At 38.3% G+C, this 18,377-nt stretch overlaps 1 protein-coding gene across 3 annotated transcripts in view; it reads left to right on the top strand.

The window, feature by feature from the left end:
* Positions 1-18,377, top strand: part of pdhx (pyruvate dehydrogenase complex component X) — a 49,219-nt gene that overhangs the window by 24,609 nt on the left and 6,233 nt on the right. For all 3 annotated transcript variants that reach the window (XM_051689461.1, XM_051689460.1, XM_051689462.1), the window contains 5 exons: positions 926-1,116; positions 1,456-1,554; positions 14,754-14,901; positions 16,352-16,499; positions 16,815-16,873. In XM_051689461.1, coding sequence (XP_051545421.1) covers positions 926-1,116; positions 1,456-1,554; positions 14,754-14,901; positions 16,352-16,499; positions 16,815-16,873 — 645 coding nt within the window. The remainder of the gene's footprint in view (positions 1-925; positions 1,117-1,455; positions 1,555-14,753; positions 14,902-16,351; positions 16,500-16,814; positions 16,874-18,377) is intronic.

Here is an 18,377-nt window from a genome sequence, read left to right as displayed (position 1 = left end):
AGATACTCATTTCCCAATTTTTTTAATCTAGCTACCAGTTGGGGGGCCTGGGTATTGTCGAGTGTTGAGCGAGTATTGACAGTGACTACCACACCTGGAGTCGTGAGTTCGAATCCAGGGCGTGCTGAGTGACTCCAGCCAGGTCTCCTAAGCAACGAAATTGGCCTGGTTGTTAGGGAGGGTAGAGTCACATGGGGTAACCTCCTCGTGGTCGCTATAATGTGTGGTTCTCGCTCTCGGTGGGGCGCATGGTGAGTTGTGTGTGTGTGGATGCCACGGAGAATAGCGTGGGCTCCACACATGCTACGTCTCCGCGGTAACACGCTCAACAAGCCACGTGATAAGATGCGCGGATTGACTGTCTCAGACGCGGAGGCAACTGAGATTCGTCCTCTGCCACCCGGATTGAGGCGAGTCACTATGCCACCATGAGGACTTAGAGCGCACTGGAAATTGTGCATTTCAAATTGGGGAGAAAAGGGGAGAGTAAAAAAATCTAGCTACCAGTTTACATCAACAGAGAAAGGAGAATCGTCAGTAGATGAAATCAGGGCTCTTCTGAATACTTGGATGAATGAAAATGTGCGACGTCAGATCAAAGGCATCTACCGAAACGACGACGTGATGAAGTATATTGTCGCCGAACTTGCCAACTTGTGTATCCAGCACACAATGGTACAGGTATGGGAAAAATTAAATTAAAATATTGCGGGCACAGTACAAATCCGTGTTCATTTCAAGGGCTAGCTAGTCTCCAGAGTCTGATATCTCAGCTTGAGCTTCCCTCTTGTTTGTGAAATGGGCGGGGATTGACATTGGCACCAGTGTGACGTATTAAGGGCAGGTTTTAGGACAACAGTGCCTTTATCCTATTGTACCCTGTGCGTGTTAACTGCTGAACAGGAACTTCCTGTGTGTGTTTCAGGTGCAGGAGGGCAGCCGTGGGGTGCGTTTGGGAACACTCATCGCCCTGATGGTCGGTGAAAGTGAAGACTGGAAGCAGGTGGAGATCCCGGCCTTTGAGCTAGCCCCAGCCACTGCAGCCCCACCCACTGCTGCTGACCCTGCCCCTCCTGTTGCCCCAATACCTCCACATGCAACTGCGGCTCTCAAACCGTCAGTATCTGCAACCATAAACACTGACAAATCATGTATGTTGGTTGTGAATGTTTTTATAGGTAATACTGCAGCCCTAAAAGCTTATTTGGACACGTAAGTCACAAGTCACAGGGAAACTGAGGGCAGCAGTAAAAATGAGCGAGTGTAGAGGTATCCTCATAACGGGATAATCAGGTTATATTACAGTATTGGCTGAACAGAGCTTAAGAATTGTGTGCTCTTTATATTGTGTGTTCTCACTTCTGTGGACAGTCATACATGGACATATGATCACAGTATCATAAACAATTATTGAAAATGTATTCTCTGGATGTGTTTATACATGATTTTGCACAGGTTGCGGTTGAGTCCTGCTGCGAGACACATTTTGGACACGCATGGTTTGGATCCTCATTTGGCAAAAGCCACAGGCCCAAGAGGACTCATAACTAAAGAGTGAGTCTCGCACTCAAACACACTCACACACTGTTCTCTATATTGCTTTAACCCCTCATTCTGCAGACAAACCCATATTAATGTTGCCATGTTCTCTGCTGTGACTCAGTGGCCTTAATAATGAAATTGAATGACAGGTTCAGTTTTACCACAAACATTTATTTAGCTGTCTAAATGAGGACATATAATAGTCCTCTGTTGTTATGTGACGCTAATTATAACTACAGATTTTTCCAAACCTTACCCCTAGAGAAAAACGTACAAATACACTATTAACTTTATGTATTATTTTTATCTTTGAGGATGTCCACAAAGGTAGGTTTCAACAGATTTAGATACATTTTGGAGACAATTTTTGAAGCTGAAGTATAGCAAAAGTAAACACACAATCACACATAATTATGTATATAAGGCGCTTTGTTGTCATGCTGGACATGGGCATATTTACTCTTGATGGCAAAGCCCTATTTTTTACTACGAAAACACCGTGTCACCTAATCCTTAATAAATCATCCTAATGTGCTATTTTAACACTCAAAAAAGTGTGGAAATCAGAATAAAATATTTTTCAGTTGCTGAAGTACACTTGCTGAAGTCACTTTACACTTGCAAGTCAAATTTTGTTTTTAAAAATCTCCAAAAAGAAAAGCATTTCTGTAGAAACTATTTTGTTATTTTGAGAGATGAAAGTCTTTCCATGCAGCCCTCTACAATGAGAGAAAATATATCTCATATGCAACCCATTTTTGCGTTTTGCGACAAAAAATATTCTGTTATTAGCCACTGGCTAGTAAATGTTTAGACTTGTTTTGTTTCAGACAGTTGCCAGTGATTGAATTGTGAATGGGGGCATTGCTAGGGTTGGACGAGATTAGGGGCTTAGCCCCAAGAGAACCCCCACCCCCCATTCATTATAAAATTCATTTAAATGTGTAAAGAATGATAGTGTATACTAACTTCAATAATTTCTGCATTTATCGCATTTTGAACACAATTATGATTCCCAGAGCTCTTGTTGTCTATATTGGTTATTACCCTCTTTCTTTATTTTAAAGGGTCATGAAACCCCCTAGCTCAGCCCCAAGAGCTACATCCAGAAACACACAAATAGAGATGACTGAACCTCACATTAGAGTGGAGAGAAAAAGAAAAGAGTTTGGGGCACTTTGCTGTATATTAATCATGGAACAAAAGTGTGAAGAGTTAAGGCGATTGAACAGTCTGCAAATCTGCAAAAAAAGATTTTGATAATTTGTTCAAACTTTTGAGAATGAAGTGAGAACAGCAACACATTACCATCAAAACCAGCATTGCTTTGAGACTTTACATTAATTCATAGATATTTATTCTTACAAGGAGTGCTTCCGGTTTAATACAAGTTAAACTCTATTGGAAGCATTTGTGGCATAATGTTGATTGCCAAGTCAAATCAAGTCATTTTTATTTGTATAGCACATCGTTTCAAAGCAGCTTTACAGAAAATCATGCATTAACAGAAAATGAATCCGTAATATCTATAAAGTCTTAGAGTCATCATTGTGTAGTTTGATGAAATATGATTGTAAATTGTGTATAAAAAATAAATAATTAAATAGTTAAATAATAATTGTATTTAGAATCCCAGTGAGCAAGCCGAAGGCGACTGTGGCAAGGAACACAAAACTCCATAAGATGTTGATTAATGGAGAAAAATTACCTTGGGAGAAACCAGGCTCACTGTGGGGGCCAGTTCCCCTCTGGCTAACATCATGAATATAATGCTGATATTAGTTATTTATGTGCAGTGCAGGTCATGGTTTAAAATTAGTAAACTAAGTAAGTGTTAAGGGCCAGTGTTTAAACAAAGATTTGTAAGAACTGTAAGATTAATGACTAATGTCTTTGAAGTTCATCCTGGATTAACTGCAGAAGTTTACATAGATTCATTGTCCTTTGTTAGTTGGCTGATGAAGGCTTTTGTTGCCAATTAATTGATAGTCTATGTATTCCATTTCAAGAGTGTAGTCCATCAATAGACAAAGGTGATGCAGGCAGAGATCAGTGAGGTGCATCGCAGTTCAACCGGCAGGTCATTTCGGTGAGGTCTATCCTAAGTCCAAGGTTCAGGCAGTAGCATTTGAAGTATCCAATGTGTTACAATTGGAGTTGGCAACAGTTCATCCTCTGAAGTCCATCGTAAAAGACTGAAGTGATGTCTGGCTAGCACTGGCTGTAATTTGTCGTCATCACTCAGTGACACGTAGCAGTGGAGTCTGACACAAAGCAGGATGAAGAATATGAAATCTGAGGTTGAGACAGGGAAACAAATATAATAATATTAATTTATATGCCATTCAATTTATTGCAGAGTTATAGATCATGATAAATGTTTCTGGTTTCCGGCAGACCTAACTAAAGCACCCTAATTGTGAGTTGAAGGATAAATTAGGTGTATGCCTGGCTAAATAGATGAGTCTTTAGTCTAGACTTAAACTGAGTGAGTGTGTCTGCATCCCGAACAGTGTTAGGGAGACTATTCCATAGTTTTGGAGCCGAAAATGATCTACTTTTGTGAATTTTGATATTCTAGAAATTATTAACAGGCCAGAGTTTTGCGATTGTAATGAATGTGATGGAATATAGCATGGTAGAAGGTCACTTAAGTACTGTGGAGCTAGACCATTCAAAGCTTTGTATGTAGTTAACAGAATTTTAAAATTAATATGAAATTTAACAGGTAGCCAATGTAATGATGATAAAATGGGGCTAATATGATCATATTTCTTGGTTCTAGTCAGCACTCTGGTGGCTGTATTTTGAACCAATTGAAGTTTATTTATTGAACTTGCTGTACATCCTCCCAGTAATGCATTACAATAACCTAGTCTTGAGGTCATGAACGCATTGAGTTTTTCGGCATCAGCAACAGAGAGCATGTATCGTAACTTAGCAATATTTCTGTGTTGGAGGAATGTTGTTCTATGAACATTGGAAATGTGATTTTTAAAGGACAGATTGGTATCAAATATAACACATAAGTTCTTCGCTGTAGAAGATGACGTAACAGTACATCCATCGAGGGTCAAATTATATTTTAGCTTTTTTTTTTTTTTTTTTTTGAGGTTTTTGGTCCAATAATTAGTACCTCTGTTTTGTCAGAATTGAATAGAAGGAAATTTCTGGCCATCCAATCTTTGATTTCATTGATACACTCTGCTAATTTGGAGAATTGTGAAATTTCACCCTATTTTTCTAAAGAAAATAATTGCATCCAGTAAGGCACATACAGTGAAAGTAAATGGATCCGATACACAAAACATTAAATACACACTGTTTTTAAAAGTATTGCCACAATACTTCAGCATAATACGTTTTATTGTCCATTGTCATGACGACGTAACACCGGTAAACCATGATGCCATAAACTCCGGAAACTTGATGTAGATTAAAAAATAGAGTTGACATGACTTTGAGTTTTCAGTTTTCATCACTTTCTTCTGTTTTTGAACAAGCTGTTGTTCTATCCTTTTTATGATCAAATGCACTGCGAGAAGACACGATTGCCGCAGTCTAAACAGCCTCCCCAAATACTCATGGAATAAACAGCTGCTTCATGTTTGGAGCGCAACAGCAGCCGGCCAACAAACATGCCCGCTTCGGTGCTGTTATGGACTGTGGTCCATTCTGACAAGTGATTATGATTTTATTGGTTCCATTATCAGACACAAGGAGAATAAGCGATGGAATCAGCACTCCGTATATCAGCCCTCCCTTTGGAGCGCGAGTATCAGAACTGACCTCAAGAAATGCTTGCTCTGGTCCAGTTAGGTTATGTATGGTCCGTTTTGTGGAGTGATTTCGATCTGATCATGGTGTTTTGTTTAAAAGTCTGCTCTCATGTCTGTTCCCTGAGTGCTGTTAAAGTCTTACACCTGTGGAACAGCTGTTACGTTCACGAGTTTGAATTCTCGGCTGTGACTGTAATGCCAGCTCATGCATGAGGCAGTGCTGTGATTGGATGGAAGCTTTCCTTCTCATGAATAATGTAGAGAAACGCTCAGAATCTAGTGACATACATGTGTACTGTCCTACCAATCATAACGCGTTTATGCATATACGCACGAGTTTATGCATATACTGTACCTTATTTTTTGTGACGTTGCTTCAACTTTCTTTTGAATCAGGATGAACTAATTAGCTCAATAAAATTATAAATAACCACTTTTCCCTTAACAATAAACATAATGAATGTTATCATTGTTTTCATTAATGTGTAACTTGTACATACAGTGCATTCAGAAAGTATTCAGACCCCTTCATTTTTTTCACATTTTATGTTGCAGCCTTATGCTAAAATGCTTAAAATTATTATTATTTTTTTTAAATCACATCAGTCTACACTCCATACCCCATAATGACAAAGCAAAAAACAGATTTTGATAACTTAGCAAATTTATTAAAAAGAAAAAAACTGAAATATCACATTGACACAAGTATTCAGATCCTTTGCTATGACACTTGAAATTTAGCTCAGGTGCATCCCATTTCTCTGGATCATCTTTGAGATGTTTCTACACTGTGTAGAAAAAAAGATGTCGAGTCCACCGGTGGCAAATTCAATTGATTGGACATGATTTGGAAAGGTATAACTATATAAAGTCTCACAGCTGAAAATCCATATCAGAGCTAAAACCAAGACATGAGGTCAAAGGAACTGCCTGCAGAGCTCAGAGACAGGATTGTGTCGAGGCACAGATCTGGGGAAGGCTACAAAAACATTTTGGTTGCACTGAAGAGCACAGTGGCTTCCATAATTCTTAAATGGAAGAAGTTTGGAACAACCAGGACTTTTCCTATAGCTGGCTGCCTGGCCAAACTAAGCAATCGGGGGAGAAGAGCCTTGGTAAGAGAGGCGACCAAGAACCCGATGGTCACTCTGGTTGAGCTCCAGAGATCATGTGTGGAGTTGGGAGTAACTTGCAGAAAGACAACCATCACTGCAACACTCCACCGATCTGGGGATTATGGCAGAGTGGCCAGATGGAAGCCTCTCCTCAGTGCAAGACACATGAAAAAGTGCCGCTCGTCACCTGCACAATACCATCCCAACAGTGAAGCATGGTGGTGGTAGCATCATGCTGTGGGGGTGTTTTTCAGCAGCTGGTACTGGGGGACTGGTCAGGGTTGAAGGAAACTGAATGCAGCAAAATACAGAGATATCCTTAATGAAAACCTGGTCCAGAGAGCTCAGGACCTCAGACTGGACCGAAGGTTCACCTTCCAACAGGGCAATGACCCTAAGCACACAGCCAAGACAATGCAAGAGTGGCTTAGGGACAACTCTCTGAATGTCCTTGAGTGGTCCAGCCAGAGCCTGAACTTTAACCCAGTTGAACATCTCTGAAGAGACCTAAAAAATTGCTGTCCACCGACAGTCCCCATCCAACCTGACAGAGCCTGAGAGGATCTGCAGACAAGAATGGCAGAAAATCCTTGAAAAAAAAAAAGACTTGAGGCTGTAATTGCTGCCAAAGGTGCTTCAACTAAGTACTGAGTTAAGGGTCTGAATACTTATGTCAATGTGATATTTCTAGGGCTGCCCCCGACCAAAGATTTTCCTAGTCGACTAGTAGGCGTTAGTTTAAGCCATTAGTTGACTAGTTGTCGCACGTTTATGATAATAACTTAATTACTTATATATACAGTACTGTGCAAAAGTTTTAGGCACTTGGAAAAAATGTTGCATAGTGAGGATGTCTTAATAAATAATGCCAAAAATAGTTTTCATTTATCAATTAACGTCATACAAAGTCCGGTGTGACCACCTTTGCCTTCAAAACAGCACCAATTCTCCTAGGTACACTTGGATACAGTTTTTCTTGGTTGTTGGCAGATAGGATGTTCCAAGTTTCTTGGAGAATTGGCCACAGTTCTTTTGTCTATGTCGGCTGTCTCAATTGCTTCTGTCTCTTCATGTAATCTCAGACTGACACGATGTTCAGTGGGGGGCTTTGTGGGGGCCATACCATCAGTTGCAGGGCTCCCTGTTCTTCTATTCTATTTGCAAAAGAAATGTTTGGGAGTCTAAAATTTATATTTCCTATTGACACACTAAAGCTGAAAATATAAATAACCATCTTAAGACAAATGTTTTTGTGAAGCATCTTATGTGCCTAAGACTTTTGCACAGTACTGTATATACTGGGGGGCATCAGAAAATGGTTGGAGTTCCAGGGCTGAGAAAGAATGTTGTAAGTAACATTGCTAACACTGTTGTACATTACAGAGAAATACTAAACCGTAATAATGAGCCTTTAAAATATAAATTTTACAAGCGCACGCACGCAGTGAGCTGCAGCGACACCGGCAAAAGCAGTAATGATTCTGAATGTGTCGGAAAAAACAGCAAGGAGACTGTCTGAACGTTTTGTTAATTTATAGAGAGAAATGCACATTAGGGTTTTGCCGACAGTCGATGATCTCGGGGATCGACGATGCTCAGAGTGATCGCCAATAGCTGATGCCTTTGATGATGTCAAGACGATTTGGCTCGTTTTCCCATTAATGTATTAAATTATTATTATTATTAGGCTATTATTATTATCAAATTAATATTACAAATAATTTGCCCGTAGACACACGTTTGAAGAAACACACTTTATTATATTATTAAGAACAGATGACAGAAAAGCCTTCTATGCGCATGTATGACACGCTGTTTGTACGGAGGCGTGCAGTCTTGTGGAACGCGCATGTAAAAGGTTCTCACTCTTTCTTTGTTTCTGTCTTCTGAATAATTATTATTATTTTTTTTTTTTTTCAAGAACAGTATCATCTATGAGTGCTGCAAATGACCTCAGCTCAGGAGGTGCTTTGAGTTCAGTTTGCTTTATTTCCATAGAGCAGTTCATTGTGAATGTGTACATCTGTGATTAAAACATAAAATAATACAAAAACACGTTCACCTCGAACCTTGATTTATATTTCAGTGATTTATTATCATCATTATAATTATTATTTTTATATTTATAATTGTTTTTAGGTCTTCATTTGTGTAAGTGATTTTCCGCCTGCATGTTTAGACGGATACTTGCCTGACGGTAAATGGAAAGGTGGTTATTTTATTTATTTTTTTGATCACTTCATTATTTTAATTGCTTTTTCATTTAGTTTGGAGTGCAATTTAAATTTAGAAATGTATTTGATTTAAGTTTTTAAATACATTTAATTTTCAAGGCAAAATCACTAAAGCTGATCCCTCAGCCCGGGGGTTGCCGATGTAATTGGAGCTATATATATATATATATACACACACATAGTGAAGGAGGGAACAAAACCAATTTATTCACACACATGATGCCCGACCGGTAGAGAAGCACGGATAAAGTAGGTTAGTTTCCAAAGAGATGTTGCCCTTCACAACTATTGTAAAGCCATCTTTCAAAAAGTTGAACAACACACATTTTAATTGCTCTTAATTTTTTTTCCAGTTTCATTTGAATTGTTAGTTAAAATAAATAAAAAATAAAGTTCAAAGTTTGAAATTAAGGTGTCTTGCTTTATTGTGTAGGCTTAACCCTAACCCTGCTTAACGAAAATTACCCCATAGTACCACCTAGCGTCCAGCCAGCGGTAATACTGGTGTTCGTCGGTTTCCAACCGACCAATCAAAACTTGGTCAACCAAGACTCTTCTCATCAACTAACGTTTGGTTGACTATTAGTGGGCAGCCCTAGATATTTCAGTTTTTCTTTTTAATAAATTTGCAAAGTTATCAAAAATCTGGTTTTTGCTTTGTCATTATGGGGTATGGAGTGTAGATTGATGTAAAAAAAAAAAATGTTAAAGCATTTTAGTATAAAGCTGCAACATAACAATGTGAAAAAAATGAATGGGTCTGAATACACTATAAGAATATAACAGATGATAAAACTGGGCTGATACAGAGAAACAGAAAGCATGCGCCGTAATTTAGCAATATTTCTAAAAAGGAAGAGTGCTGTTTTACAAATACTGCAAATGTGATTTTCATAGGACAGATTGCTATCAAATATAACATCTAAGTTCTTTGCTGTAGAAGATGACTGTACAGTACATCCATCAAGAGTCAAATTATACTGTATACTGTAGGCCTCAAAACGTCTGGAGGAATTCTTATTCATTCTTTGGTAAAAATACGTTCTAAACTGCCGAGCAACAGTATACTGTTTCCAAACATTCAGACAATGAAAAAACCTAAACTAATGTGACATTAAAATATGTTATCAATGACTTTATGCCTCATTCTATGAGTAGAATTCACATGAGGTCAGTAAAATAAGCTGTTTTTACCACTCAGTGATGATTTAAAGTAATATATATGCAGTAGAAAATGTTTATGAAATTTGTCGTTTACATTTTGAATTCATGGTGCTAATGTGCTAATAATAATAACTACACTGCCATATATGCACCGGTTACACTTGGTTATTGTAATTTATGATGACACTGATACTCTGCAAAGATCAGTGTATAAAATTGTTAATGTGCAGAGAAAAGACAAAAGAATGATGATAGGCTTACTTTGGGCAGGTGTGTAAATGGCTTTCACTGCAGATGGCACATGAGTGAATGGGCACTTGAGTATTTGAGTAGGTTCACATGACAGTAAAAATCACATGACATTGTCTTGGAAAATGTCTCTACATGAACATTCGTACAGATGTAGGTAAATTTGCACCAGCTTGCTAATAACTCTAAACGGCAATGCGTTCTTGTTGACTGATTTTGACTGACTGAACAACATAAACAGAATGAGCTGTCGGCTTCAATGTAGGTGGAGCTCTAGGTCCCCCCTACCGATGATGTGGACCAATGGCAGTAAGGTGTTAAGCAGTCAGTTAGAAGTTATCCTAAAAGTTCCACCAGGTGAGCTGTTACGGACCACCGAAACAAACGAAAAAACACCGTCTTTTTGGCCAGATTTTGTTCTAAATGACGTCACACCCGTTCATTGTTTGATTTCGTATGAAATATATTTGGACCTTTATTTTTTGTACCATAATAATTAGTACCTCTGTTTTGTCAGAATTTAGTACAAGGAAATTTCTAGCCATCCAATTTACAATATCATTGATACACTCTGCTAACTTGGAGAATTGGGACATTTTGTTGGGTTTTGAAGAAATATAAAGTTGGTTATCGTTGGTATAACAGTGAAAACTAATTCAACGGTTCCTGATAATGTCTCTCTGGGGAAGCATATATAAGTAGAAAAGCGGAGGCCATTAACCACATTCCATAGGCCATCTTCATTAACCAACTTCTTATGGAGTTTTGTGTTCCTTGCCATAATCACATTTTTATCAAACCACACAATGGTGACTAAGACATTTATAAATATTACAGCTTAATTTTCTGTTAAAGCATAATTTTCTGTAAAACTGCTGTGAAAAGATGAAAAGTGCTTTTCACAACACAAATAAACTTGACTTGATTTTCTCCCCTTTTCTCCCCATATTTTGGCATGCCCAATTCCCAATGTGCACTAAGTTCTTGTGGTGGCGTAGTGACTCGCCTCAATCTGGGTGGCGGAGGACGAATCTCAGTTGCCTCCGTGTCTGAGACAGTCAATCCGCGCATCTTATCACGTGGCTTGTTGAGCACATTACCGTGAAGACATAGCGCTTGTGGATGCTCACGCTATTCTCCGCGGCATCCACGCATAACTCACCACGTGCCCCCCTGGGAACAAGAACCACATTATAAGGACCACGAGGAGGTTAACCCAACGTGACTCTACCCACCCTAGTAACCCGGCCAATTGGTTGCTTAGGAAGCCTGACTGGAGTCACTCAGCACGCCCTGGATTCGAACTTGCGACTCCAGGTGTGGTAGTCAGCGTCTTTACTTGCTGAGCTACTCAGGCCCCTGACTTGACATACTTAAAGTAATAGTTCACCCCAAAATGTTTTATCTATTTCTTGCATACACCTAGCATTTTGCTTCAGAAGACATTAATTGTTCCACTGGAATCATATGGATTACTTTTATGATGGCTGTATTTGGTTTTTGGAGCTTCAAACATTTGGCACCCATTCCATTTTATGGACATACAGAGATGAAATATACTTCCAAAATCATTGTTTGTGTTCTGCTGAAAAAAGACATGATGGCATGAGGGTGAGGGTTCCTTAACTTAGCTTGTTTTGACAATTCCTCGTTTACACAAAGTGGTAGTGGTCAGATAAATAATACCTAAACCATGCTAATGCCTGTCCACAAATGCCAGCATAATTCTCAAGCCTGTTCAAGAGAATGTCATGATCTATGATGATTGTAACTCTGATAAGTGCAGTCTCTGTACTATGTTGTGCCCTAAATCCTGAAATGATATGCCATTTCTCTGTAAAATGAACATAGCTGGGAGGACACTACCTTTTCTAGTATTTTCTATATAAATGGAAGATTTAAAAACAGTCCATAATTAGCCAACTCTCCAAGATCAAGCTGCGGTTTCTTGAGAAAGGGTTTGATAGCTGCCAGCTTAAAGTTTCTTGGGATAAGCCTCTTAAGATGGAGAGGAGTTAATAATATTAAGAAGAGTATCTGAGGAAACACCTCTTTCAGGAGCTTAATAGGTATGGGGTCTATCACACATGTTGTTGCTTTTTGATGCTTTAATAATTTTTGTTATCTCTTCCTGACCTATGACAGCGAAGGACTGGAGTTGCTCGTAGGGGATACTTTGAGACATGGTCTTCTAAGGTGCTGTGGCAGATGGTTGCATAATTCCAATTTTGTTTCTGATTGTCTCAATTTTATCAGTAAATAAATCCATAAAGTCATTACTTCTGTGCTGCGAAGGAATATCTGGTTCAGTCGAAGCTTTATTCCTTGTCAATTTAGCCATGGTACAGAATAAACACCTAGGATTGTTGTGGTTATTTTCTAAAATATTCAGACCTGGCAGCTTTTAGAGTCTGTCTGTAGCTAGAGACACTATCCTTCCATGAACTGTGAAACACCTACAATTTTGTACTCTTCGACTTGCACTCCTTTTTTCAAGCTGCTCTCTTGAGAACATGAGTGCGATCATTGTACCACCGTGTGGAGGTTTTCTCTTTAACTTTCTTTAATCGAAAGGGGGCGACACTATATAGAGTGCTAGAGATGGCTGTATCCATATTTTCTGTGACTACAAGTTCTTCTCAACTTTTTGGCATACTGATTATTTGAGACAGATATGGAAGATTATTAGTGAAGCTATCTTTATTGGACGAATGAATAGTTCTACCCGATTGATAACGTGTTGTAGATTGTGTGACCTTAGCTAAGCGCAACATGCAAAAGACGAGGTAATGATCTGAGATGCCATCGTTCTGTGGCAAAATTGCTGTATTATATCTATTAACCCCACAAGACAGAATTAAATCTATGATTTTGTCTGATCCCAACAGAGTTGAGAAAATTGAGGCAAACAATTATCAAAAGCTGTTTCCATCCACATATTTGTATGCACATTTTGGGATATTGCATAAAAACTGCTGGATGGAAACTGCAAGATGCAAATGAAATCTCCAAAATGTGCTTAAAAAACATATATGCTCGCTTGAGGTGGATACATTTTTAATTCAATAAGAAGAAATGCGCATAAACTATGAGGAAGGCACATATACTGAATAAACTCCTATTTAATTTATTAGAAATAAAAGATCAAAAAAAGTAATGTGATTGAATAACGTGTTCATAACTGGACTAACCAGAGAACCAATAATCGCATCTAAAATGCAGCAAAGACATAAGGAAGGAGGAACGCACACACATAGTGCTCCCAGAACTGTGATGCGCCGTCGCTTCCAGAATGAGACAAACTTCTTTACAGTGTTTTATTAATAAAAGAGTCACAGTGGCTACAGTTTCTCTGGAAGTGACAATTTTGTTATTTTTGAATACACGAGATGGAAATGCATCTTTATTCATACATTGTTTTTGCAGTATTTTGTTTTGTTTTTTTTTGCATAAATTCGCAACTTGGATGTAAACATAGCTACAGTCACTTAAAAAGAGAGAAGCTGAATGTGCCTGCTTAAAATAGATTGCAGGTGGTTATTGAATAAGATGTAGATTTTTGTGTTGAAATACTGCACGCAAAAGTGGCCCAACTGTTTAGTGAATTCGCCCCGCCCCACTGTCTTAACAGACTCTCTGTCAGTGTTCCGTCAGTGTTCACTCTGCTCTGCATATCTTCACACTGGAGTATTTGGCTTATTCTTGGCTAAATTGCTGGAGCTCCAAGAACATGAATGGGGATCATATACTGTATATGAAAATCAGGTTGGAAATCATTCCACAGTTCTGAATAATTTACTGGGTCACTGAAGTATGTAAACTGCTTCAGTGAAGCCCCCTTTAGTGTGCCGTTTGCTGTACATTTCACATTGTTCTGTTAAAGATCGTCCTGTCTTGTCCTGCTGCTCATCTTATGAAGTTTTGTGTTCCTTGCCACAGTTGCCTTTTTCTTGCTCACTGGGGGACTAAAGACAACAAATTTTAAGGCACAGCTTTCAATCATGTTTTTCAATAAAACTGCTCAATGGGTGTTTAAAGGCATTTAAGACATTACAACATGACATTCTGTAATGCTGCTTTGAAACGATGTGTATTGTGAAAAGCGCTATACAAATTAAAATGACTCTTGCAGATTGCACCTTTCCAGTTTCATCCATTTTCCCTTCCCATTAGATTGACCTCCATCTTCGAGTTTTTATGAGAAACATTGTCAAGGCATGATGTTATCATCTCCACACTTAAAGGGATAGTTCACACAAAATTTACAAATTGACTTATTTACACACCTACATGCCATCCCAGATGTGTATGACTTTTTGTTGAACACAAACAAAGATTTTTAGAAGAATATTTTAGCTCTCTAGGTCCATACATTGCAAGTGAATGGTGATCAGGCCTTTGAAGCTCCAAAAAGGAGATAAAGTCAGGATAAAAGTAATCCATACAACTCGGTTTAATCAATGTCTTTTGAAGTGATCCAGTTGGTTTTGGGTGAGAAATTACCAAAATATAACTTCTTTTTCACTGTGCATCTTGCCATTGCAGTCTCTAGGCACGATCATAATTTCAAGCTTGATTACACTTCCTAGTGCTTGACGCATGTGCAGAGTGCTAGATGGTGCTATAAGAAAGAAAAAAATTGTTAATTGAAGTTTCTGTGTCTTTCTCAGAGATGCTCTGAATCTGTTGAATAAGGCTGATAAAGGTCGATCAGCACCACCTGCTGCAGTCACAGCTGCTCCGCATTCACCTGCTGCCCCGACCACTGGCCGCCCCACTTACCCACCCATGTCTGTACCAGGAAAACCTGGAGCTCCGGTGAGTATTCATGCACATTAGATTGACCAGGATCTTTATGAGTTAATGATGCTCATCAAACAAATACCTCTGTGACCTTTGAACATTCTTTTGAATGAGGAACTCACCTGATCGCAAAGTACCAAATTCAGAAGCCAAAACATTTAAGCGAGTTTTTACACAATGTACAGATGAGACCTCTGTACAGTAGTACTTCAGTTAAATACTTTCACTTTAACCTTTATCAACATCTTATAGATGAGTCAGAAAATTATTTTTAGGTACAGTCTTGGCAATTACAGTGAAAGGGCTTCTGAAGCCAGAATGATGATAGAGCAAGACTACGATCTCAGTAAAGACCTGTTCACACCAAGAACAAAGCGAGTCACCACCGGAAATGGTTTAACAAATTTCCTCTAAAAATGATTTAATCATTTAAAGGATTTACAACCCCAATTCCAAAAATGTTGGGACAGTATGAAAAATGCTAGGCACTCGACTGTCCCAACTATTTTTGGAGCATGTTGCAATCATCTGTTTTGAAAGTAAAAAAAAAAAAATATATACATTTGCACGGCATCATATTGTGTAGTTGTAATGTTTTAAATTTAGAAAAGGGTGAATATAATTTACAGATCAGTCCTTTTTGTTTTTATCTGTATTTTTCATACTGTCCCAACTTTTTTGGATTTGGGGTTGTACAAAAATTATCATTAGGCTCTTTGTGGAAAATTTCCAGACCTGAAAGAGAAGGAAATGTGCTTTGGGCATTCATATGCTTTAAAGGGTCATGAAACCCCAAAACACATAAAAAAACCCCCCCAAAAAAACAAAGTTAACAGATATGTACAGGTTTCACATCAATGAAAACAATAATAGCACACATTATTAATAAGGGGAAAATTGATTTTATTGAGCCATATCGTTCTTCCGGTTTAAAAACGAAAGTTGAAGCAGCGTCACAAAAATGAGGTATATGCAAAACAGAACAAAAAAGGAAATATTTAAAAAAAAAATTACAGCTTTTGCTATTTAATGAAAGTTAATAGTGACTCTGGCCTGTCAAGTTCCAAAAGGATAAAAAAAAAATCCCACCATAAAACCACAGTAAAAGTAGGTGATCTTCGACACAAACTGATCATATGGCTTCAGCAGACTTGGAATGTACGAGTCATATTGATTATGTATACTTTTTTACCCCTTTGTGGAGCTTGACAGCACAGAGTTACTATTCACTTTCATTATATCCAAAAAAGACGTGATGATTTTCTAATTTTTTCTTTGTGTTGCACAGCAGAAAGTATGTACAGGAGTGACATGAGGGAAATAGATAATGATAGAATTTTCATTTTTGTGTGATTATGCCTTTTAACTCCTGAAACCCTTTGTTTTAGCATCTTCTCCATGAATTCATTAAAAGGATGTTTCTGGTCTGCTCGAGTCTTAAGAGAAATATGCACTTTTATTTCAGGGCACGTTCATAGAGATCCCGGCCTCTAACGTGAGGAGAGTGATTGCTCAAAGACTGACACAGTCTAAGAGCACCATCCCTCACGCATACGCTTCAGTGGACTGTGACCTCGCAACTGTCATGAAGATGCGCAAAGAACTGGCCAAAGGTGAGAGCTCATTCACAAAAAAACAATTAGATCATCCGCACAAAAGAGCAAGACTGATGATCAGTATTAAGCTGCTACTGATGTTTATTTCTTATGAATTACACAATCTTTAAATGCCTTTGATATAATCTTTGATCATGCTTCATAAAATAGTTACATGCTTACAGAGCAAATGTACAAATTAAAAATTGTTTATAAGGCTCAGATGCCAGATAGTGATATTTGTGTTCTATTCATATCCTATGAATTCTGAATGAGCAGTAGAGTGTGAAGGTGCTTGAATGAATGTAAGCATCTGTTCTCTTTTTTATTTAGAGAACGTCAAGGTTTCAGTCAATGATTTCATCATCAAAGCTGCCGCTGTCACACTCAGGGTAAGTTTTTCAGATATAATAGTAATAATAATGTTTTATTTATAATGCACCTTTCTAAAAAAAATCAAGGTTGCTTTACAAATCAGCAGCAGATATACAGAAAATACATTTGTGACAAACAATTTGAAAGCAAAGTATACACAAACAAAACAAGAGCTTACAGTTAAAGAGCAAGAACATACTGGAACAGAAAAAATATCATTAGGTTTAGAAACCAGAGTAACACAATGTAAAGAGATGAGTTTTGAATTCAGATAGGGTGGAGAGGTCCTGGAAAAGCCCTGCCACCCAAAGATGCTAGCTTGAAACGGGGGATAACCAGTAATCCAGAGTCAGATGCCCTGAGTGCGCGGGCTGTGTACTAGGGATGGAGGAGGTTAGAAATGTACTGAATGGCTTTGCAAACTGACTGGTGAAAGTATAGTATTATAGAATATACAACAGTTAGTTCCGGTCCTCTAATCTGATTGGACGAGAGACGTTCTATGAGTACTGATGGTCTCACACCATAAGCACTCCGACGCTTCACTCCGCTTGTGTTCGTGCCGTTCTAAGCTAAAGTGTATGAGCAGTGCATATGTGTTGAGCTATATGTGTCTCTTTACATTACATTTTTTGACATTACAGACTTTAGCCAGCAGGTGGAGGCAAAACACCATTTTTATGTGTAATATGAGCCAGTTCAGGTGATGTGAAGTGAGTCAGAGTCAGTCAGTGTTTTCATTCATCAGCACTACATTATCGCTCATATTACTACTACACTACTAAAGCTAGGAAAAGCTTTAAATGGATTTAAACAAAGTGCTCCAGACTGCGACTAAAATGATCGCAAATGGGACCAAAAATAATTGATTGTGACAATAATTTAAAATCTAGTCACCACTGGCGACAGTCAGGTTGTGTGCGTTCATTTGCGGTTTCGTCAGATATCTTGTGAGTTATTGAATACACCTTTAGAGTGTGCACCAGTGTGTCTCGAGCTGCTTTTCACCCGTTCTGTTTCTGACAAGCTCACTGCACCACACGCAACAACAAACACAGCGCTAGAGAGTCGTGAACAAATTACTCTTTTGAACTGGATCTTTTTCATGAATCATCCGAAAAGAACTGAGGGTTTGAATTCAGGAGCTCAGGTTAGCAGTTTGAATCAAATTCTCAGCGAATCAGCCGTCAGTGAGCTCACAACTGGGAGTGCAAACATTTCAAAATAAGAGTCCCATGTGTATTTGGGGATTCTTGATAATTAAAAGTCCCGTATTGTGTTCCACTTTTTTTCCTTCTGATAATTATTGATTGTGATTTGAATAGCACATTAAACTGCATCTGGGATTTCATTCAATTTGCACTCTTGTTGTCTCTGTGTCTGGGCCATCCGTTAACATCAAAGAAAGATTAAAGCAATATTTTAAAACAATTTATATATATATATACAGTTGTGCTCAAATGTTTGCATACCCTGGCAGAAATTTTGGGATTGATTTTGAAAATATGACTGATCATGCAA

Source organism: Myxocyprinus asiaticus, chromosome 46 (assembly GCF_019703515.2).
Source record: "Myxocyprinus asiaticus isolate MX2 ecotype Aquarium Trade chromosome 46, UBuf_Myxa_2, whole genome shotgun sequence".
NCBI lineage: Eukaryota > Metazoa > Chordata > Actinopteri > Cypriniformes > Catostomidae > Myxocyprinus > Myxocyprinus asiaticus.
This window is presented reverse-complemented; position numbering and strand designations above follow the sequence as displayed.